This window comes from Branchiostoma lanceolatum, chromosome 19, assembly GCF_035083965.1.
Source record: "Branchiostoma lanceolatum isolate klBraLanc5 chromosome 19, klBraLanc5.hap2, whole genome shotgun sequence".
In the NCBI taxonomy this organism is placed as follows: Eukaryota; Metazoa; Chordata; class Leptocardii; order Amphioxiformes; family Branchiostomatidae; genus Branchiostoma; species Branchiostoma lanceolatum.
The window spans coordinates 12,885,454-12,907,559 of record NC_089740.1 but is presented as its reverse complement, the minus strand read 5'-3'; the positions used below and the strand labels follow the sequence as shown (position 1 = coordinate 12,907,559).

At 40.2% G+C, this 22,106-nt stretch overlaps 2 protein-coding genes across 4 annotated transcripts in view; one reads left to right on the top strand and one right to left on the bottom strand.

The window, feature by feature from the left end:
* LOC136425352 (aminopeptidase N-like) overlaps window positions 1–22,106 on the top strand; it is a 73,340-nt gene that overhangs the window by 42,290 nt on the left and 8,944 nt on the right. For all 3 annotated transcript variants that reach the window (XR_010754005.1, XM_066414199.1, XM_066414200.1), the window contains exons 2-7: window positions 16,552–16,661; window positions 17,299–17,465; window positions 17,832–17,958; window positions 18,973–19,127; window positions 20,491–20,604; window positions 21,798–21,920. Coding sequence is in view for 2 of the 3 variants with exons in the window: in XM_066414199.1 (XP_066270296.1) it covers window positions 16,552–16,661; window positions 17,299–17,465; window positions 17,832–17,958; window positions 18,973–19,127; window positions 20,491–20,604; window positions 21,798–21,920 (796 nt within the window). In the remaining variant the exon portion in view is untranslated. The remainder of the gene's footprint in view (window positions 1–16,551; window positions 16,662–17,298; window positions 17,466–17,831; window positions 17,959–18,972; window positions 19,128–20,490; window positions 20,605–21,797; window positions 21,921–22,106) is intronic.
* Window positions 1–22,106, bottom strand: part of LOC136425354 (uncharacterized) — an 88,868-nt gene that overhangs the window by 65,766 nt on the left and 996 nt on the right. The window lies entirely within an intron of this gene.

Sequence of the window (22,106 nt, the reverse complement as noted above, 5' to 3'; positions counted from 1 at the left end):
GGCAACAGGATCAGTATGTCAACAAGGCCGACATCTCCAGAGTACAGTTTAAACCAAATCATAAGTAATATTCAAAAAACAACTGATAATGTCTGACTCTAATATCTTGTCTGTGTCTGCACAGCACATTGGGCATATTATGCGTTCAATTTGATAAATTAGTGCATTCGTGGTCGAGCTATTTTCTACTTAGGTGTCATTAATAATGGAAATTAGTCATAGGCCAATGCAATGTGTCCTCTCAAATAAGTTCAAACTAGCAAACCTTAAACTTTCAAAGAAAATCCCAACTAGCTACCATAGTGAACTTGTAAGACCTCGTATGTGTATGCTGTTCTGACATTTTGAACTACGTAAGCATAGACGATTTTATAGTGAAACGAAAGCAATATGTTCACTGTCGTCTTACAAAACCTAAATGCATTCTTAAGTATGACCACCATCTGTCCAATGCAGTGGACGTGGATCGATAAACCGGGCGAAATGCTTGAGATGGCAATGTTGCATTATTAATTGTTTCCTTAAACGCAACATGCCTTTCTGTCTGTGATCCATCGCTTTCTTCTCCCCTATTATCTTGTTCATGCAAGGGTACAATTACCTCCATTCGTCTCTGTAAAACGCCAGTTTGCTTCATATTTCACAACATCAAATGTAATCTTTGTACGCCAGATTCCTTCCCTGGGCGTGGTGCATAAGCCCCTGCAACAACAATCAGCAACAGATGCTACCAGGTGCTCGTTATAATTGCAGCCCACAAGAGACATAGAAAAGAATACGTGTCATTTTCAGGGGTTTCCCTGTTCTATCATTTGCCATGGTTTGACAGAATAACGTATGGCGTGTCTGCGGTACGCGTCTGCCCTGAATGTGATTGACTCAACACATACATCATGCACACAAATACCATCCTCAGATTCAGCGATCAATTACCAAACAACTGTACAGGGGTGTGCCCTATAGCCGGCTAACGTAAACAAAAATCACTGCTGTTGGACAAGCTGTTACTCATCTTCAGATAACCTCCCCTGAGAAGAGACCGTATCATTAGAGAGTCGTTGAAGCGGCAGAGGTGGTAACAGACCAAGGACTATAGTATATTGGTTATAACTCATCGTTGTTTTTAACTACACAGTAGCCTTGTGGTTAACGTTGTTGACAAAGAATCTGGAGGTATTGAGTTCGTCCCCATGACAGGTCCCGATGTAGTGCCCTAAGAAATGTACTTTACACCTATTTCCTCACTCGATTTGTGAAAATGAGTCCCTAGCTTCAGCTTCGGCATTAAATGGAGGTCCCGTGTTTGAGGAAAAAACACACATCGAGCACGATGAGAAAATCAACCACGCTTTTCAAAAAGAGAAGACTCCCACCACGGTGTGATTAGATCAAATAAACCTGTCCGGATATGAAGCTTGTACTCTTTAGTACAAACCTGGTGTGTTACGCCATTAGGTGGTCTACCGAGCATGCAATCAAACAAACTAAACACAAAACTACATACGTTCACAACAAGCCGGTTGCACAGCGTTTCGGTCTGCTACTTTTGTATTCCCAGACAGCAACATACCGATGTAGTGCTTGTAGGGTTTCTCCCCCTTGTGGGTCCGCAGGTGTTTTTCAGACCGCCCAGCTGACTGAACTGCCTGTTGCACTCCTCACACCGGCAGGGTTTCTCCCCTGTGTGAAAGCGCACGTGTCTGTTAAGGCTGCCAAAATCACTAAATTGGCTACTGCACTTCTCGCACTTAAATCGGGTAGGTGAGTCAACTTAAGTTGAAAAATTATGATTGGTACTCTGTGCAGTGTTGAATATAGTTTTCAGCTATCTATAAATTTTATGTTTTGATTAGTTATCGTGAAAATGTGTGAGGCAGTACAGAATTAGAAACATGGTACTTAGAAGGCGTAAAGCACCATGATGCATACTTTGATTTCAGAAGGGTGGGGCAGAAATCCGATTATTGAGAAACAATAGCGACAAATTGGACTGAAACAGCACGATTTTATTGGCTTTCACGCCGACTCTGGGTACGGCATCCAATATGTCACTTGTAAAATGGTCCATATGTAAAAAAAAAACAATCCCATGGGTAAAGAGTTTCTCAGGGCCACTGCAACAGAACGAAAGTTTAGCTAACTGTACTAGCTTGTATCTCGGAAGACCAGCCATAAACTATTTCCTACGAGACAATTGAATCAACCTAAGTATCTGAATTCGATTGTACTGTTCTTTCATATGGCTCCATGGGTTGCAAAGGTAATTGTATTGTATGGGTTCGAGGTGTATTTCATCTTAAACGCAATAACATATCTGTCTTCTATTGATTTTTTGTCTTACTTGACGCCAGCGTTCGCAACAGGTACCTTCCGGAATACTAAGTACAAGTGTACAGAGTTCTCCCAATACTGAATCCTTGTAAAACATGGGAGGTTGATATTGGATTTCTTTTACACCTCAAAATTCATGATTATTTTGGTTTTTCGTGTAAGGTTTCAACGGGTTGGAAAATCATTTGGCATTGAAGATCCTTCATGTATCTTAAATTGTTCTCCATTAGTCGGTAGTCGGTCAAGTGAAGACGCTTGACTTTTACAAAACTACGTCAGAGGACTACTCAATATCAGATGGTAGAGCATGATTCCTGATACGGTTGAGCGAGCTAAAGCGGAGTTGGCCAGCATCCATAACATCCTCATGCAGTGCCAAATCGTGTGGGCAGAACGCTTAACACGTATGCTAAAAGAATGACTGCCCAAAGAGACTGTGGTAATTTCTCCTCCCCCTAGTAGACACTAATTCTGCGTCTGAAAAGCATCTGGAGTGAGACCTGGCAACAAGAAGATAACAAAAACAAGCGAAACAAACGGCATGACAAATAATAATGTTAACACTCTATTTGCAGCGGTACTATATTTTGGTGAGATAAGTGTTACTCAACTTAGTGTTCAGTCAAGATACTAGTACCCCAGCAAAGAAAAACATGCAGCGGACCAAAGGCGACACAAAAATAAAACAAAACTTATTCTTCCTCATAAGGGGCCGTTTAACCTTCTCCCTGCTGCTTACCTCTGTAACCAATATGGCATTGGTTATCAAAGGGCTACTTCAGTGTGCTAAAGGTTAAGAGATCTAAATCACCTATGATGTTAATCCATGTAGACAAGGTCTGGCCAGATCGATGACAGTTCAATCAGATGCTGCGCAACAGTGCCCGTGTGCAGCAAATGTCGCTATCATTATGTAAACCAAAGGATAGTAATGACGTCATGCTTATTGACCCGACACTACTTAACCAGCCTGATTGCTGAAGATCAGGAGTTCATACCTTCAGATATTTCCTCCTACAAGAGCAAGACGTCTTAACTTCTCGTCACAATCTCTTTTTAAAGTACATTTTGCAACAGGCCGCTTTTCAAGTAAATTTAACATTCGCACTAAGAATATGCATGTAATGGTTTGTTTATTTTCTTAACCAAACATTCAAGGTAAGACGAGGAAATGAGGTGTAAAGTTAATATGTTAGTCGCCACCCTTAGTAAAATGCGACAATATAGACATTTAGAAAACCATTATATTATAGTGCAAGTTTAGAATTGCAATCAATAACAATTTGATGTTATTAACACATGACAGCTTGAAAAGACTACAATTAGTTATAATGAAATACACTGCAATGCAAGTTTAAGATTAAAAAATGTCAATTTATGAGGTATACACATTTTACAGCGCGTGAGAATTCCTCGACAGATTTAGGAATGATTGCCACTGCTAACTGCATTGAGTAATTAGATTCATTGCGCATGGTCAGATGAAACTTAATCAGTTGCACCTTATAAAATACAGCCTAGGCTAGGCTTGAAACCTTTCAAAGGTGCACACTGTTCTTCCCATCTGATAAGAACAGCAGGAGACGAAGTGTCATCAATTATAAACTTCTTTATGTATGTATCGCATTCTACGCGAATCCATTCCCTACGAATGTATGCATGTGTGCAATAGTCTATTTACGCAAATGTAGCTTTTATTCATACTGCTTTCCACGCATGAATCTATCTTGACAGGTATTCTTACGGGGATGCTTTCCTCTGTTTCTTTCGCCCTGAACGGTCGTAAGAAGGAGAGTCATGGATATGTCATCAATCTTTATTCGGTCTGTCACCGCAGAATGACTCCGTGAAAGCGTTCGCTGGGATTTGAAAATTCACAGTGCCAAAGAGTCATGGTGTGAAAACTTAGTATTCTGGCTTTGTATCAGAAAAAATACCGAAACTAACTATTAGCCCCACTCGACTGTAACACTATATCAAAGACTTTTGCTAGCCCTTTTTGTATTAGTAATTAGGATGTCGAGTTTTACTCTATACCTATTTTGTATTATGTTTTGATAGTTGTTGCTATACATTGTACCGTGTACAATTGTCGTGCAATAAATTTCTTCTTCCAGCAAATACCATTAGACCCAATCGCATGAGACGATAACGTTGGGAATGTTTATCATTAGATTGGTCGCCGACGTTGGCTTTGTCTGGATCTGATTGGTAACAAGAGCTTCCCAGATGTCTAGACATTTCGCATTGCATGAGGATTCCACAATATGTTTATGGATGATACCCGATATTAATGAGCAATTAGATCCCCTGGTTATAATGGATGCATGCCGATCCTTGAGACTCGTTTGGCAGCTCGTTGCAACCATTGCTAATAGAAATCTTTATCTGAGCCATTACAATGTCGACATAAGCAAATAACAATGGCCTATTGCATATTCTGGTACAGCCGTCAACTGTTCTTTATAATCATGGTTAAATCAATACTGTTCTTGTCCCTACTGTTTTCTGAAGGTTTATTTGCATCACTGTACTGCTGCACTAGGGAAACGCTGGTTTTCTGCTCCATTGAAAAACAAAACATTGAGACCTTTTAGATAAAGGAGCTTTACTACTCCATTGCTGCTTTCCACTCTATAAACTGGTGTACCTTTTACAATAGTTCTACGTGTACTTTACCGTGACTTTCAACATATATCTTCAAGCCCCTTATGCCCTTACAGATCACGTCCCTAATACCGTTCTTGTAAACATCTTTCGTTCCGATATGAGCATTTTAGATATCCTAAAATCCTTTAACAGCACTCTCGTATACACGTAAGACGGATATACGTTCTTGGAAAAGTGGATCAAATGCATATGCAAGACGCATTCAAAGCCGCACGACAAACTTCACAGTGTCAGAAGATAATAACTCCTTGAGGTTGCGCTCCACTCTAATTTGACCTTTTACTATGACATCTCGTGCTCCGTCAACGTTTCACCCTACGTGGGAGCTCATAGCTGAGAATGAGGTCGTTCCAAACGGAGACGTTTGAGTGACATGAGAAACTCTGTTCCCGTTGATGATGGATTGTCTACGATGGCAAGGGTAGGAAATATTGCTTTGTGGCCAACATCGGGGCATAGCAAGCTCAAGCCAATCGATTCTCTTCGCCTATTTAGATTCAGAACATTCATTTTGTCATAGATCCTCTTCTGTCCCTTTGATTTCACAGCATCAGGCCTCTCAAGGCACAGTAATTAACTGCACTGAAGTGTATCAAGCTCGTATTTTTCTCGCCACAGTGTATCGGTAGTGCATGGATAGATATCGGACCATCTAGGCTTTCTATTTACACTCTTCAAACAGTGACTGGACTCTCTGGCAGTTCGCACCAATGGCATTTCTTTCGTCAGGTTGACGTATCGATCCTCTTCAACCCATGACGTGGTTCTGTAACGTAAAGGGCAAGCATCTGTTGCACGGAAAGGCGTTATGTCTACGCCAGACCGTGTGACAGCATAAGGGTCAACCATTTCATCAGCTTTGGTGAATAAAATGGCCTACAGAGCGATAAATGGCAAGAAAAGGCGAGCTGAAAATCGATTCATTCTAAAAGAAAGCATCTTCATCAAGTTGAGACAATGCATTGGTATTCCCTGCGCACGCGCGCGCGTATGTGTTGATACATATACAGCCGTGCATATCTCATAGTCCATGGCTATGTTATCAATAAATCTTTATACTGTTCTAAGTAATTTGAATAGTTTGTTTCAGACTTCCTAGTTCCTATTGTATATGTTCACAGACATTCGCACCAAAAGCTATCAAAGACACGGGGGTTTTAAGAAATCACTCTGCATTCATCAATGTGCCGTACTTAATGCGCCCAGAATTGGCAACAAACGAACTGATGCTTTTAGCGCTGATGAGAAGACACAATTACTTCCCTCTGCATCATAGCACGTCATAAGAATTGAGCTAGAAAAAAAAGCTCAGCTTATTAGACATCGTGACAGCCACGCTTGCCTCTATAAAAGAACATTACGCGTGACCAAAGTGGTTATGAATGTTTTAGTTTATAAATAGTTTGAAGCCTAAGCAACCATGCAATTGCAGAAAACCTTATTCGCCATAGTCGAGTGCATTATGCTTAGCGTCCTCTGCTATATGAAAGAGGTAAGCAACTATGGACTGTATCACAATAGTAGTCTGTAGCATTCTCCATCCAACAATGTATCGCCGAAAACATGCCATAACCATTTACTTTTTTTCTAGTAAAAGGCGTTTATCTATATCCAAATTAATATTAGAAGGGGCTAGTTTGCTAAATGGCTTCCGTTGGTTTCATAATTTTGTTCTTTTTTCTTCCTTTCTTTATTCATATGACACGACTGACGTGTATTTTTATTGCATCTTAACGCAGACGACTTTCCTTTGTGTGTATACCCAGGGAACTACTCCAAATTATATTTCAAGTAAGGTGGATGTACCCTAGACACTATGCAGCGCGCGCTACACTATTTGGCGTAAAATGTTTGCTGATTCTTTTTTCTCATGTGGTTTTACACAGTTGCCAGACTTACATTGGCGCAGTGCTCCTTTCAATACATTTCCAAATGACTTTCCCTCCATAAGGTATTCAAGCGATAACCTCCAATTCACAGCACTGATTGGAAAGTGTAGAGGAAACAGTTCCGGGACTTGGATACAATGCATATTTTTAAGGCAGCTTAATTGTGTCCGTCTTATATCCGTACTTGTGAAAGCTTAGGATACAGTGGTAAGCTAAGTTCTGTTGCCAACTGTTTTTATTGCCTTCAAAATCCCTATAATATTGATTTGCCAAGTGAAAGTCTTGGAGAAAATCAGTGGCCATTCAAATGGCTTACTGCTGCCAAGCATGGGAGTTCTCGAAAAGTTTGAAGTTTCCATAAAATACATACAACGTTTTGCATCCACCTTTCGAAAATATCTTGTAAAATGACATTCTTAGTGCCTAACTGTCAAAACAGGCATTTTTGTACTTCTTGTACTTCTCTTGAGGTTCGAAAGACATAAGGTACGTGTTAAAAACCCAGAATGATTGTACCAAGTAAAGTCACTGTATGCGATTTCTTGAACGCCATTATTTGTCAAATAAGCTTTGCAATAAATATAGACAGTTCTCTGCTATGCAAATCTCATAAGAACAGAGGGTAATGCAAATTGGCGTTCTCCGGGGAAGCAAATTAAAAAAGACTGTCTAGACATTAAGGAAGTTCCTAAGAAAGAGTCAAGGTCAACTCGACGCCAGGAACCTATGATATAGGGTAAGATTATGTAGCTGCAAAGCTATCGCTGAATCTAGCAATTTACTAACAGTATGACCTGGCAACAGCTGGACAATGCCACAGGCAGCATTGGATAAACTTAATGCATGTCATCGGAAACGCCTGCGCAAAATCACAGGGTACCAATGGCCCCACAAGATCTCTAATAAAGCACTACATAAGATGTGCAAAACCAACCCACTGTCAACAAAAGTTAACCACCTAAGGTGGTGCATGTTTTGGGAATATCCTCCGTATGCCCGAAGACACCCCAACACAAAAGGCACTAGAATTTGCCACAGTGGGGTGCAACAAATACAAGGTCAGGAAAGGAAGACATTGCACAAACCTACTAAGTGTCCTGAGAACAGACCTCAAAAACAAAGGAATGGGAAACCTAAAAACTGCAAAGAAACTCAAAGAGCTACGGCAGCTTGCAGGAAAAAAGACACAGTGGAAAGAAATGAAGAAAGACTGAATGCAGCCAGAGGTTGTTTCTACAGAATACAGCGGATCATCATCATGACCTGGTCTATTCATTTAAAAAAAATTGCATGATTAATGTGTAATACTTTTCTCGGCAGACTGATTACCTTTAACCATAGTCTTTGTCAATAAGATAGAAAGGGACACATGTCTAGCTGTAGAGAGTAATCATACATTGTAGCAGTGTAATGTGTTCACAAATTACAACACAATATAAAACAAATTACTGAATGAATAAAACACTCTTCCGATAGACGGTTGAATTCATTTGCATTTTGCACAGACGTTGGCGATGAGACACGTACTTACATAAAGTGACATATTCTAATTGTGGAGGGCTGAATACATACCATATGCATAGCAGTTTTAGGTGTTCACAGATAAAAACACACTATAAACACATTACTGCATTAATGTAAATCATGCCATAGCATAAATATTTGCTAACTAATATCTCGGGCAAAAGTGCAAACTACGGTGAAGAGTGCAAACAGATTTGAGTATGCAGGTAGATAATATGAAAAGAAATTAACTTAAATTTTAACCTGCCTTCTTTCATTTTGTCAACGATAGCATCGACAGAGTTTCAGTGTAGGGTCCCGATATGGGTCCATTATTGATACTGAGAACACATGAACAGTGAACCATGACAACTGACAACACTCTACTCATATCCAACACTTTAATCTGGCCTCCAGAGAGAAATTGAACTCGGTGGAGATTAGGGAGAAGGAAATACGATACCTATTGGTACTTTTATTAGTTTTCGGCTGTATGGATTGCAGGCCCCCGAGCCCTGGAGGCTTGATTTAGCCGGACAATAGGATAGAACCTTCCGTAATTATATCAACCTTTCTTGGATCAATGCTACTCGCTTCTGATAAGCGGGACCAGGGAATTGCCAAGCATCCGTTTACATCTTGCATGATTTTGTTTTTCGTTTAGCTACAATTATGAAAGTTGTAGTCGATCACATTATGGCATATTAGGCTTGTTTCCCTGTGATGACGTTGTATGCTTAATTTGTTGTGGTTCAGATACATGATCAATCTATATGATTGTCTATGTAGATATGAATATAGTTAATGTATAATGTTCCGTCTTAACGTGATATGTCTGTATCTACGTCACTGTAGCTGCTTGCTGCATTTTCAAGAAGATGCTAATGTTTAAGGGTGAAATCATTTGACTCTGTATAATACAATACAGAATTCCATACACATTCACTCACTCACTCTCTCCCATAACTTCATCAGCCGTAAGGGGAGTAAAGCGTTCAGTAAAGGTTCTCCACTGCTGGCGATCTTCTGTCAGTCTGGCCATCTGGTTGGCTGTATGACCAGTCCACTCCTTGCGAAATCTGTGATCCATGACCGACGGGGACGTCCCCGCGGTTGTGCGCCTTCCGCTTTTGAACAATACTATCTTATTCCATACATTGACATAGAAATATACGTTTTAAGTGTTCATTTAAATTAATGTAGCATTTAAGGTACTATTGACGGGTCTCTGAGACAAAAATCAGACATTTTAGAATGAAGGAAATAAGCTAACAGATATTATAGCGACGTGGCTCTATTTGTACGATCTAGAAATTATGTCATCGCTAATTTAGGTGTAAATTTACGTATTCCAACGCCTTTGCTGGGTGCACACACCTAGGGAACAGCCTATCCTTGAAATGTTATTATAAGAGAGATAAGAAAGGGGTAAACTGTCACTGTAGCGATGCAGATCTATAATATTGAACAAAGATAAACCATTGCTCTCCATACAATGGTCTTAAGATTACAGTCAAAAATCTTAAGATATATTGTACGCAATATCTGAACTCCTTCAGCTATTCCTACTAGTCTCCTCATTAAATACATTGATGTTGTTGCAAATATGACCCGACAATTGGCTAGACAGGGAGAATAACTTGCCAGAGACATTAGCCTGCCATATTGTAACATGGGTTACTACCAGGTTATTGCACAGTAGGCTGCTATCTCTGGTAAATCGCTATCCCAATTTGGTCAAGATTTAGACCATTTTCTCAGCAACCCAAGAGTTCTGGTAGAGACTGAGGATATCTATGCATCACTGGTCAGCGTGGCTATGCAGTCTATGCACGATGTTCTCAAGGGTATATTCTATTAGGCAATTCTGAGATAATCACGGCGGTTTCCTTCCCTTAATGGTGTCGGCGTCAATTACAATGTTACGAGGAGTCAGGCTTCTTCTGAAAGTTAGGTCACGGCTCATGCTGATTAAACCCCCCGGGTGCTTCACGGAATCCGCACCCGCACCTGATAAATGGGGGATCCGACCATTACTCGTGAAACCCAGTGCTGATCTGTATATACTTTAGCTGTAGAAGTATAATGGTGCCTTTTCAGGGAAAGTAGTCGATCACGAAGCGCAATCAAGCCAAACCATTACAACTGATTCTCGCTATGAAATATTCATATTTAGTTTGTGAATAGTTGGCAGTGCTTGTGTACTGATGTCCTTGTGATGTAAAGGCAATACACTTTTTAATTTCCTCCGTTGATATTGCGTATGTATCAAAGGTAAAAGTTCACCCAGGTGTTAAAATGGGTTATTGTTCTCTGTACGTGACACTTTTAATATAAGTTGAGTACAGTGCCACGTCGTCCTTGTCTGTGCAAAAGCAACATGAATAAAAAGGAAAATGTAAGCATCCGTGACTATTATTTAAGGAAACTAAATGAGTAGAAATGGAACCTTCGCGCATGGTTTAAGAGCGCTTAATGATAGAATTTTGTGCACAGCCATTGCACGTGACTACATGTTTACTTTGAGTTTGCAAAATATATCGAAATATCAATACTTTGGAAGGCACTAGCGTGAAAAACTGGGACTTCGTAAGTAAGCTTTAGTAAAAAGTGCGTATTTATTATCTATTCATTGGTTTATCTGTTCAGGAGGACACAACGACAACAGACAATTTTGTTTAACTTTGTTCTTGAAAACAAGAAAGGAAATGCAATACTATTAACCGGCAATCATGTGAATATAACTGGAACTGCATCACGCTGTGCACAATGAGAGGTATTCCGCAAACCTAGAAAGTGCAGTGAGTGTAGTACCTCGAACCTAGAAAGGAAAGACCAATACAACTCGGGGCGGTTTTCACACTTCAGGAATGGGATGAGTATGATTGCTTTCCCCATGTATACCGTTACATCGTTATAGCCTCCGCTTTCCCCAAGCGTGGCACGCACGGCTTGCGTTATCTCTGAGCTAAGTGCCGTCCATCTTTCCCTTGCCTCACCCTCCCATTTGTTGTTAGCAAATGTGAAAGAATGCCTGGGGACCAAATGGAAATCTCCGAAAGACGGCGTCGTATTTTCCTTCCTAATGGTGGCGGCTCCTGATATAGCACAGGTAAGAGTTGTTCAATAAAAATGATATGCTTATCACGATCAACTGACGCTTGGAAGGGGCTTATGACTGCAAGTTAAGCATTTCAGTAGCTGAGGTTTTGATCGAGCACAATATATTTTTGTTTTCTTGTGTATTGATATGCATCAGAATGTAAACACGTTTGAACTTCCTAAGCTTTTGACAAAACCATGGACTTAACCCGGGAATATATCTCTTTAGGCGAAATTCAACTAAGCGCTACAAGAATAATATATCGTGAATATCTTACAAAAAAAGGAACAAGTTTATTGCAGATCCATACCAAAGGTCCAATTGTAGATAAAAGAAAGAATGGTGCACAACGACGTAAAAAGAAGATGAAATACATAAATGTTGGAATTGAAAGAGGTGCAGCAACTATTCTCAATGTATTTCTACTTTTCAATTAGGTATTATACGGCCTGGGCCCTTTTCTACAAGAAGGATAAAATGAATATTACAACATTTTGATACAAAAATGATTAGATGGCAAAATATGATCTTAGTGATTGTGCATACTGGTAAGTGCATACTGTTTCATGTAGTATTCCAATCACATGCTGCTGTCAGTCAACCTATAGGAGGACTAGGGCATACAGCACCTTTTAAACCCCCTTAAAAAGGTATCCGATCAAAAGGTATCCGATCCGAACGGTGACTGATGTTCGGCAAAACTTAGAGAGTATCTGTCATAGTTTGCGGCCAGACCAATTTACGTCAACGAATCCGTCAGGGATTTGTCTGGCGACGGCGCGACTTCCGTTTTAGCGTTTGATGTAACCGTCAGGAATACATCACTAACATCAGTAAGCCCCTGGTAGAAGCATCCCTGATTTCCTCAAGGTGCATCAACTAATCGTTGAAAGTTTGTTTGAAGATGAGGTTAAGATAAGTTACACCCAACGTACTTCAAAAGAGCATTGGCTACAGACAGCCGGCTTTGGTCCCTTCCTTTTCTTGTCAATGCTGACCATTAACAATTCTTCTGCTTTCTGGTAGCGTCTAGAAGCTCACTGTCTATCAAATGTATTCGACTCAAGAGTAAGGACATTCAGAATCATCTAGACTGTGTTTAATTTTCTATAGTAGTATAGGTACCTGCATGAACACCCGGTGCGTTTAGTCATGCGACAAATAGAATATTGTACCTAGCGGGAAACTATAATTTCAAATGATAAGCAAATACAATATATTTTTCCGCTTGTGTGATATTTTGCCTGCCTTTAGGCTATCATGAGGTTTATTCTAATTATACCCCAGAGGCCAAAACCTCTCATAAAAGTTGTCAACCGACCCATAATCGATCACAGACTGTACCTTGATTATAGCGGTTTGCCCCGTAACGTATTTCCTTACAGTGACATACATTGTGTTTATAATATTTAACGTTTTATAACTATAATTTCAAATCTTAATTCCACGTCTTTAATAGTCAGCAGGGATATCGATGGCCCTTTATAATAGCCACAGTCTAGTCGAGATGCCCAGGGTTTGTGTTTTTCACAGCCAAATAAATCAATCAATAAATAAATTATGTTTCTCTCTCACTAATCATTGATTCTGCACGAAGCAGTCTCCTTTTATACATGCAAAGGTCTTATGCAGCCCGATGTCCGACCATCTCCAAAACATGAAAGCAAAACATACAGCACACAACATAGAGGATTCCTCCACGTACAATATCATTAAATCCCTTGTTCCGAAGTGATAAATGTGATAAGCAATCAGCGTAAAGATGGGATTTGTCACGCCATTAAGAAACCCTCTAACTATCAATCTTCTCAATGGGTTTAGTTCAGGTCATGTCGTCAGGGAGTTACAACCATGTAAGGTTATTAATGAGATGATATTACTGAACATCCCAAAGGGCACTGAAGCTGACGAATGTCCTAAATTGAAGAGTACCCGCTATTTGTATGCTTTATCATCCTTAAGGTGTACAGAATGTACTTATATAAAGTGTCTGTATGAAGATAATATGATGTCAATTTGAAATCATCAGAGGAAACATCCAACGTCATTTGAGAGTGTATCCATTTTTTAAGAAAAAATGCCATTGTGAACTCAATGATATTCAAGAATGTGCATTCGAAAACAAGTGTTGAGCTTTACTCAAATTGTCCAGAAATGTGCTAGCAAAGTCGCAGCAGACATTTTGTACAATCGTTATCTTAACTTAAATCTGTTGGTAGATCTTCAATGTGAACCAGAGATCCCTCAGAGAAATAATACTGCTAAAATAAAAACGAAGATGAGGCTTCACAACAACAACACTGTGAGCTTTACGTAAGCCGCAAATAGTAAAAGGTAAAGGCCCCATAGCCTTTTTGAGGCCACAGGGACAGTGGGTTGTTACCCACCGTGTCTAGGGCACGGTATTGGAAGGCGGAGCCCATCCCTCTCCTTCCACCGCCTTTTACCTCCCCAACCAAACTCTGGTACCCATTTTTACACCTGGGTGGAGTGAGGAAAGTCGTGTAAAGTACCTTTCCCAAGGGCACAGCATCGGTGGCGTCAGGGGATTCGAACCCGGGATCACTTGGTTCTGGGCGACACACCCTGCCGTTACGCCACACGACCCCGTGAAGCTGCAAATGTGTACACCTAAAAGTTCTCTCGCATTTCTCACACCTGTTGGCAACACCATTACAAGGTTACGTATTCGACACGAGCCAATGAAATTGGAAGTCTGCCATTGCCGCGAGCGGCGGGGAAATTGCCGTGTACTCGAGCTCGCTACGGAATGGGAAAGGGATTTATCTCAAATTGTCGCCCGAGGCTAAGAAAAACCGCAGGATTACACACCATATCATTGTATGTGGTGTGACTGTATAGCAATGCGCAGATTCTAAGCTGTTGTCACGTTGACGGATTGGTTGCCGTGAGTGCTTTTCTTCTTGCGTCATAGGACACGCTGACATAGAAGGGCTTCAACGGAGTTGTAAGATTTTCGTCACTCAAACATTTGTAAGTTAACCTTGACTATCGAAGCGCACCTGTGGAAGTTAGCGTCATTGAAGAAGACTGTGTAGTGCTAGAAGTTAAGCCTTATCACTTCTCGTGCTCTCAGTTGTTGTTGGATTTTCGTCGCTCAAAGGTTTAAGTGAACCTTGACTATCGAAGACCACCTGTGAAAGTTAGCGTCATTGAAGAAGAATGGGTAGTACTGGAAGCTGCTGCCTTATCACTTCTCGTGCTCACATACAAAATGTAAAACAGAGGCCTAAATACTTCCGCAACATTCTGAACACGTGCGAGGTACTTTGGCGATCCGTTGATGGTCACGATTCCTTACAAAAGATTAAGTGAGCCTGTTCATTCTAATACTACTTTAAGTATCCTTTAATCCTTATATTATTATGAGAACATACAGCAGAAAGAGCATCCATATTAATAAAATGTCAAAATGACAATTTTATTTGCAAACTCATACCCGAGGGCTAATTGCAAGGGTTCAAACAAATGCACTAACGGATAAAAATGTATAACAGTGCCCAAACTATAGAACTACTGTATCTGATGTTATTTTATACATCACTGAGGGGTTTGACTTCTTTTTTGAAAACAGTGACTGATGAATAGTCTCACGTTTTCAATTATATGTTGGTTTGGGGATTTTAATAGAAATATGTTTTTCTCTGTCGGATTTAGTGTCGCTTGTGGTTAAGAAATAATGATAATGAAATCACAGGGTGTTCTATTCCCAACAAGATACTGAAACTACACTCTTTTGTTCCAGTCAATGAATTGGTCTAGACAATCTGTAGCTGCACCACTAGATTCATAAGGTTCCATTTCATTTGCGTTTATCATAAGAAGAGTCTTCATTACCTTAATGGGTCTATATCGCACGCATACGACGGGTGAAAAATGGCAGTCATAAGATTCCAATAAAGTGTCTGTGAGGTGTCATCACGGTGCACTGACGGGTGTTGAATTGGTGCCACAATCACGTGGGGAGCTCGCACGCAAAATGGGAACTTATTAGATCCACAAATAGACTGCTCTATTTGCTCCGGATATAGCACCTCCGGGGCCGCATCAATGTCTGGGAGAAGATTGAACGGAAAGAGGGGATCCAGTGGGTGACTCTTCCACTGCCATTTCACTGTCACACGGAAATTGAGTAGCCTCGAAAGGTCAGGAATCGGTGAGGAAATGCCCACATTGATTGTAAATTTCCCGGCAGTTATTATGATGGAATAGATGATCTCGAATGAGGTTAGGAAATGGATTATGTGTTTCCCATTTTTCTTGACACTGCAGCAAGAAAATTAACCGTGTGGAGATTTTTAATATCACTACTTAGTTCTGGTCGAGGAGGAAGGGGCAAGGGGTAGGGTGTGTGCCATGAACGACTTGGCAACTGAGTTGTGACAAAAGTCTAGAAATAAAGTAAATTGGACAAATTCTTATTTTGAAGGGCATAGCCAAGGTCATTTTGCCGAATTCTGGTCTCACGGAACCTTTTCGGGACATCATAATCGATAATCCGTTTAGAAATATCAGAATAATCATTAGGTGCCATGGATCAACAGGATATCTTTCCCAAGTGTACATTTTGTATACTTTCATTGTTTACATATCGAATCGTCCTAAACCAATATCTGCCAAGGGTATAACCGAAAATAGTTGGTATAATAATCATATGTATGTAAAGTAGAATGTTTCTTTGATTCGCTATTGAGCAACACGTTAAGCGGGATAATGCCTATACTCTTATCGATAAGAGCGGTGTGGGATATTTAACGTGTTGTTACGCATGCCACCAATTTCTAGTGTTCAGCATGTCCTTGAATTGAATCAATACTAGTTCATCAGTACTTGATACAGTACTCAGTACTGAATATACGAGCCGTAGCGTAACCATATTCCATCAAGCATCACTGGAGTTGACAAAAGAAAACGAGCCTGCGCAGTCAAGGTCCCACGCACCCTAACAAATCTCGCCACCTGTGGGTTGATGAGAATATTGTGTGATATTTTCCAGGCAGATAAGCTGATTTCAATATTGGTGTTATTTTCCAGGCAAATGTTGGTGTCCAGTCTGAAGCCCATGGGTGCTCGGTACGTCTTCCCCTGTATGGACGACCCCGCCATGAAGGCGACATTTGACGTCACGATAGAACATCCCAAAGGTCAAACATTCAATCTTCTATTACTTTTCAACATTTGCCTTAATCGAGATTATTTGTCCTTCCCGTGTCACAAGGTGTATAGGGCGGCGCCAATCTTTGCTGTCTACTCCCCTGGGCCACACAACTGTGCACGTAGAGATAAAACTAAGAATTAGGCTAGTCAACTAGTAGCGATGTTTGTTTAACTTCCATACTCTTTCTTATAAATGTTGAGGGCTGAGCAGAGTATAACGTACCGTATTGGTACGACGTATCAAAGATCTCTATATTGAACTGACCTTTGCACTAATTGTAACCATGATGCTGCTCTCTCAGATGACACCTGTGTCTTCTTACTGTGTAAAATGCTGTACTCTATGCAGTAAAATAAGTGAATCCTTTTCTACCTTTCTGAAGCTGCAGCGTGGTACAAAATAGATCCAACAACTTGATGAATTCTCTAAAGACTAGACGTCACAGCTGACAGATAGCACAAACTATCATTCTTAGGCACTGATGAAAGATAGTGGGTGCTATCTGAAACGTCTAACACTTTAGATGGTTTATCTAGTTGCTTTGTACTACGTTATGTTCTACCTGGGTATCTAACCTATAAATCACATTAAAACTTTCCTTCCATATCTAATTTATGTCTCAGGTCAAACAGCTCTGTCCAATATGCCGTCCAAGACAAAGACAGCCCTGACCGACGGATGGGTCAGGGAAGAGTTCTATCGAACTCCGAAGATGTCCACCCATCTCCTGGGTTTCGCGTTATTCGATGGACTCACCAGCCTGGAAGCGGTCATCTCCCGAGGGAGGGTGGTGAGTGACTGGAATGGCAGTTATGATGCTCATTTTACGACCTGTTGCTGGTTTACGACGTGTTGCTTATTTTACGACAGGCCGAAAAGCAAATAGCATCTATGATGAAAGGTGTCAGGATGAGGATCATATTAAAGTTTTACGAACGTTCTATGATGTTATTCCAATCAAAAGATGAAGATCATAAAGTCGTTTATAGTTTTATTTATGTTAAGGCAGGCCAATTATCAGTCAATAATGAACTCGAGTCACTATAAATTTCAGTTGTGCCGTTTTTTAAGTCCTTTATTGTACAGAGTGTAGAGTAACGTATTGTGAACTCATGATAAGTCGAATTGGTGCAAAATTGGATTGATGTTTTTTCAGGTGCGTGTTTGGGCCCCCTTTGACCCGGAAGAGAACCCGTCTGTGGAGGTCGCTCTGAACACAACGATTGACGCCATACACAATATAGAACGGTTGGTTCCCGTGGAGTATCAGCTTACAAAGACAGGTAATTGGAAATAATTTGATTTGTCCGGGAACACCACTGATATGTGGTAATATACGTGCCTGATATTGGCCAACAAGGCACCAACTCAAAATAATTTGATTTGTCAATTACTACATTCATATATCGTATAATGTGTAACTGAAGGTGACGAATGTGAGGATACGCGACACAAGACAAAGTTGAAATTGCCTAACATTTCTACTGTACAGCACCAGAATAAATAGTCCACCCTGAACAGAGACTGAGGATACCAACATTTAGTCCACTGCTAACCAAGTCATTTGTCTTTACTATTAAGTGACACCCCAAAAAAAAAGATTCCGTGACAATGGCTAGCAATGTGCAGTCCAAGTTTTCTGTGTTGGAAATTACAGTTAAAATCCTGTTCGACAATGAATCCTATCAACACAGATGAAGCCCCTGTCTCACATTTTTGACCATGACCTTCTGGCTTTCTCACTACCATGGTTGGAAGTTAAGCCCCTGTCAAACATAGCTGACCATGGCCTCCCGACCTTCCCAAGACCATGGTTGGAAGTTAAGCCCCTGTCATACATAATCAACCATGGCCTTCCGACCTTCTCAAGACCATGGTTGGGAGTAAACCCACTGTCACACATAACTGACCATGACCACCCGACCTTCTCAAGACCATGGTTGGAAGTTAAGCCCCTGTCATACATAAACAACCATGGCCTCCCGACCTGCTCAAGACCATGATTGGAAGTTAGTCAGAATGAATTTCATCAGTGGCCTGAGCCTCTTTACTATAATGAGCAAAGTCGTGGGATGGTCCTGAACGTGTGACAGTAGTTTTATATCCTATTGTTTAAGTCTTCTGCCCCAACAGACTATAAATATTGAAACATCAAAGCCTGAAAAGTTGACTTGGACTGCTTGGACGCAAAGATGCAAACTGGAAGTTAATGCATGTGTGACAGTGGTTCTGACAAGCCCAAATGAAACTGCTTTAACATGTAACATGAACCTTAACCTTAACCTTCATCATTCCAGATGTAATTCCTGTACCAGGATTATCAGTGCCTTCTTCCGACTACTGCGGCCTTCTTATGATCAGGGAAACAGCTTTGCTCTGTGACGGGCAGGAATCCAGCATGTCCGACCAACTCCAGTGTGAGCTGGCCATCAGCAAGGCAGTAGCTCACAACGTAAGGCATTCAACGTATTTGATGATTTGGTTTATTTCATATCATTAAAAAATATCACAGTTTCGCAGTGCACACGACGTGTGCACTGAATTGAACTGGGAATACATCGGATTGACTCGTGACATTATTAGCTTCATAAGATTATTTACAATTACTTTTACTTATATACGAGATTTTCAGAACATTAAAAAAAGTGTAGTGACAGATTTTTTCTTATACAATACGATAATATATCCGGGTACAAATTTCTTAAGAAGCAGCTTTTCTCTAGAACTATAATTGAGTTAAAATCATTGCCAACCAGTACACTAGGAGCATTATCATTAGATAGCTTTAAATAGCGCTTACAGCAAGATGTGCAAATGTTAGATGTGCCGTTCAGGGTAATATTACCAGCTGCTGCCTAGCTAAGTGCATGCAAGCGAAGGTTGTGGGTTACGCACGGGGGCGTTTATACCGGCTACGCAGAACATGAAACGGGCCGATACGAAATGCCAAACCCCGAAATAGATCTGGAAAATAGTTTACATACAATTACACACATCAGGCATTTATAAATCTAATGATGCAATGCTGACATTTTCACACATCGATAGCTTGAGCAAAGATCACTTCGTCAAAGGAATACCTTTGCTGAACCTTGTTAGATGTCTGTGTAATTTTTCAGATACGTAATACTATACACATGGCAAATCATAAATATGTAGAGGCCACGACCTGTGATTGCGGTGTTGGTCGCTCTATGACACCGAATTTGTAAAAGAAGCCCAAACCGGAATGTCAAAATAAACACAGTGCATTTGCAAGCTCCACGTCTGGCGCTGTATTCAATTGAAGTTTTCTGAGGACAAGGTTGCAATTATACGGTAATGGGTTTTCTACGGTAATGACATGGTACCATTTCCAAACAGGGGACCAGCTGGGCTGATTGCGGAAACAGAAAATAAAAGTTTTTATCCTGAAATATTTACAAATGTTGCCGAAAACTATTCTTTTGCGTCCTGTCGGTTTTTGCTGTACTTCAAATTGAATAGCAAAGTTAAGTACATGCATATTGACATGTGACAACCCCTGCATGGTATACATTGAAAACTATATCAAAGAATGTATAGACGTTAGAAACTTCTCCAATGATTGTAAAATCCCATTGTCATCCCATACTACTACACCATATTGTATAAGATACCTTGCACAATTGTTGTGCAATAAAGTTATTATATCATACTTCTCGTTCCCGCAAACTGCCCGACAGGGCCTCTCTTTAGATCCATACATCTGACCATAGCATAAGATGGCGTAATATAAGCTCTGAGCGTTACGTTTCACTTGTGGATACTGTGTAACGTTTTGATTGATGTTGCAGTGGTTCGGTAACTCCGTCACAGTGGAGTGGTGGGATGACCTGTGGCTAACCGAGGCCCTCAGTACGATGCTTGCATACGAATCAGTGGCATATCAACGCCCAGACGTCAACATTGTGAGTCTTTAGATTTCAGCATTAATTACATGATTCATACCCATTATAACTATTGATTGTTTCTATTGTGTGAAAAATGGTTTTAACGTTTTTAAAACTATATCTTTGTGAATGTATCACGATATTAGTCTTCAGTTTATGTTAAGTTATCCTTTTTGTATCCTGATTTGTTATGGTTTTAAGGGCTCCCTTGGAAATCAGTCACTCAGTGAACTGAAGGGACTATCCTTAAGATCTTTAAATAAAGAAATAGATTATAAACATAGATGTTGTGTACAAGTATATAGATGCCACGTCCTTTATTATCTATACATTATCTTGCTCGAAGCTACAGTTTTCAAATGGGATCAACCCACTCTAAATTAAGAATAACAATGAATCAATCATCCGAAATAAGAAATAACGAAAAACAATTGAAACATTATTATTATTATTAACTCTTTTCAAATACAAGTATAATCGCATGCTAAAAAAAAAACCACAAATGTGCGTGAATGACTCGATTTCCGATGTATGGCGATATCACTTATCATTTAGCAAATGTAGGGCACATTGAATATAAAACACGGCATCGGTCATCTCGCTGGCGATGGTTTGGCTCCCAGTGCTGTAATCCGATACCCAAAGGAAACATTGGGAACTGTAGCCAGGCATCAATCATAAAGGTGTTATAGATAGCGAGTAATAGTAGTTTGGAGAGGCACAGAATCATGTTTTGTTTACGTCACGCAGTTTTATGCTAGAGTCACTAATACCCACAAATATACCATTATGCTGTTTTGTAACGTTACAATGACGATTTATTTGATCCACATTGAAGTGCCTGAGACCTAGTAGGTTTCTAAAACCTCCTTGTTTAGACGGTCTCAGGCACTGCATAATTATGTAGCAGTGTATGAATTTATAAAAAGTCTTCATGGGGCATGAAGCCATCGAGTTCATTTGAGTTCAACTAGTCTGAGATCACTTCCCCTTGTAAACTGATGTTAACATGTTTATCGTACACAAACCTGTCTTCTTTACGTCTACTTCTCCGTCATCAATCTTTTAATTTCATGTATGTTGAATTGTGTTTTTATTCTCGTTTTGTGTTTATTTCTTTAAGAGAGGGATTCATATATTTGCACTATTCTTTCTGCCCAATCCAAAGACATACATAAAATGAAAAAAAAAATGTTAATGTTATATTCCAGTGTGATCTCCAGTGGGATGATATGATACAGCCGGCCATGGCCGCTGACATCTTCTCCAGGGTGGACCTAAGCAGCTACGGACATGCCGTGGCAGTCAGGGAAGACCCGGCAGTGGAGGGGAAGGTGATTAACGTGCTATGTTTACTGTGAAGTGTACTAGACTAAGAGAATTGCCATACTAAAAATGACAGAGAGGTTTGCCGTTTTAGTGAGTGAGAGTATAAATTCAATAATAATATCAGTAATAATAGGGATTTATCCGAACTTTATGTTCATGGATTTATTCGGACTACCACCATGTAACCTGTA